The sequence below is a fragment of the Penaeus chinensis genome, chromosome 1 (genome assembly GCF_019202785.1).
Source record: "Penaeus chinensis breed Huanghai No. 1 chromosome 1, ASM1920278v2, whole genome shotgun sequence".
Classification (NCBI taxonomy): Eukaryota; Metazoa; Arthropoda; class Malacostraca; order Decapoda; family Penaeidae; genus Penaeus; species Penaeus chinensis.
The window spans coordinates 3,141,637-3,144,136 of NC_061819.1; the positions used below are offsets into that span (position 1 = coordinate 3,141,637).

Genomic DNA, 2,500 nt, shown 5'->3' on the forward strand with positions numbered 1-2,500 from the left:
CCCCCAAAGTCTATTGAAGTCTCTGAATCTCCCCCAAAGTCTATTGAAGTCTCTGAATCTCCCCCTTAGTCTATCGAAGTCTCTGAATCTCCCCCAAAGTCTATCGAAGTCTCTGAATCTCCCCCAAAGTCTATCGAAGTCTCTGAATCTCCCCCAAAGTCTATTGAAGTCTTTGAATCTCCCCCAAAGTCTATTGAAGTCTTTGAATCTCCCCAAAAGTCTATTGAAGTCTCTGAATCTCCCCCAAAGTCTATTGAAGTCTCTGAATCTCCCCCTTAGTCTATTGAAGTCTCTGAATCTCCCACAAAGTCTATTGAAGTCTTTGAATCTCCCCCAAAGTCTATTGAAGTCTCTGAATCTCCCCCAAAGTCTATTGAAGTCTCTGAATCTCCCCCTTAGTCTATTGAAGTCTCTGAATCTCCCACAAAGTCTATTGAAGTCTCTGAATCTCCCCCTTAGTCTATTGAAGTCTCTGAATCTCCCACAAAGTCTATCGAAGTCTCTGAATCTCCCCCAAAGTCTATCGAAGTCTCTGAATCTCCCCCAAAGTCTATTGAAGTCTTTGAATCTCCCCCAAAGTCTATTGAAGTCTTTGAATCTCCCCCAAAGTCTATTGAAGTCTCTGAATCTCCCCCAAAGTCTATTGAAGTCTCTGAATCTCCCCCTTAGTCTATTGAAGTCTCTGAATCTCCCACAAAGTCTATCGAAGTCTCTGAATCTCCCCCAAAGTCTATCGAAGTCTCTGAATCTCCCCCAAAGTCTATCGAAGTCTCTGAATCTCCCCCAAAGTCTATCGAAGTCTCTGAATCTCCCCCCAAGTCTATTGAAGTCTCTGAATCTCCCACAAAGTCTATCGAAGTCTCTGAATCTCCCCCAAATTCTATTGATGTCTTTGAATCCCCACCGAGTCGTTTTGTGAGGGATTTGAGTAGGACTCGCGAGACACATGCCAACTTGCTAACTCTTTTTTTATTATTTTGAGTCTGTTCTGTAATTTTAGTTATTGTGTACATGTGTGTGTATTAATAACTAAAAAATACACACACACACACACACACACACACACACACACACACACACACATACACACACACACACACACACACACACACACACACACACAAATTTATATACATACACACGAGACATTCAAAAAGTCCATAGCCCAAGTTTCTGCAAACACATACCATGGTTCTGTTTCTTCGTATATGGGATAATATGGCAGTACAAGGCCGGGAGAATAGGACATATGTGTCAGTAACTCAGAGCTGTAGATGATGGCTTTGTTTATGTAAATGCAATGTTCTGGACGCAGCCTTTCGCCATCTTGCTTCAGCATTTCCAAACCATGCCGGCCCAAAGCTTCCATAATAAATGCTCCAAAATCACCATCTCATTGCGTGACATTGCTCGAGCAAGTTCACCAAAAAGTCACTCAACATGACCTTACCCCTGGTTTTATGACCATTGCACTTGTTAGATGGCGATAAATACTGATAGGACTCAGCCTGGCTTTTCAGATCAAAATGAAGTACCCTGGTTGGTCCAAAACATCCTCAGGATCTACAATCAAAAGGCTCAAAGAATTCATGTGACATCCCCTAGCGAACATACATCTGCTCAGGAAGGTCCGAAGGGGAGATTCCACCGTACCGACGCCTTGAAGCACATAGAAACGATTGTGAAATAATGTATCAGCGGACCCAAGCAGAGCTTCAGTAGAGGCGGTCATGAAAGGTTGTATCAGTAGACCTAAACAGACCTTACTTTAGCAGCCTTGCCTCTGAATGACACACGTCTGCCCTCCATCCCCAAGTCCTCTGTATTCTTCACGTTCTGCTCAGTCAGTAGAAAATACAGCTGACTACCTTAAGGATCATCTTGGGCGCTCTTTCGAAAAGCATTGGAGAGACCTGCCCAATCTTTGACCGTCGCGTAGGCAGGAGCACCGTCCCTGTTGCCGTAACCTGTTCGTTATCAATATTACCGATACCCGAAAGCCGATCGTTGCTGAAACACGTCCACTGAAGTCCCAGTCTAATTCAAAGATAGTTAGAGACTACGCCACTGAACATTGCATTTGAATGAGGATGCATTGGTTACCTTACATGAGGTTTTCAACTTCCTGTTCTTTCATAGTCGGGCTTTGAACTTTTTGAATCTCTGTATGTTTATATGTGTGTGTGTATGCATCTGTGTGTGTGTGTGTGTGTGTGTGTGTGTGTGTGTGTGTGTGTGTGTGTGTGTGTGTGTGTGTGTGTGTATGTATGTGTGTGTGTGTGTGTGTGGGTGTGAGTACGAGCACTCGTGTATTTATGTATATAGTAAGCCACTCCCAAGCCAAGGCCTCCTCACTTCGCAGGCTTGGGTGACCCGTGCACGGGCAGCATCCACCCAGAATACTGCGGCGGGTATGGCCTCTACGGCCAGGACGGCGACTGCTCAGATCCCTGGAGAAAACTCCGTAATCTCAGGAATTCCATTGAGGAGAACCTCTACA

General features: G+C 44.6%; 1 protein-coding gene across 3 annotated transcripts in view; it reads left to right on the forward strand.

Moving 5' to 3' along the window:
• Window positions 1-2,500, forward strand: part of LOC125025967 — a 13,005-nt gene that overhangs the window by 3,464 nt on the left and 7,041 nt on the right. For all 3 annotated transcript variants that reach the window (XM_047614331.1, XM_047614338.1, XM_047614345.1), the window contains exon 4: window positions 2,363-2,500. This exon is cut by the window's right edge and continues 75 nt beyond it. In XM_047614331.1, coding sequence (XP_047470287.1) covers window positions 2,363-2,500 — 138 coding nt within the window. The remainder of the gene's footprint in view (window positions 1-2,362) is intronic.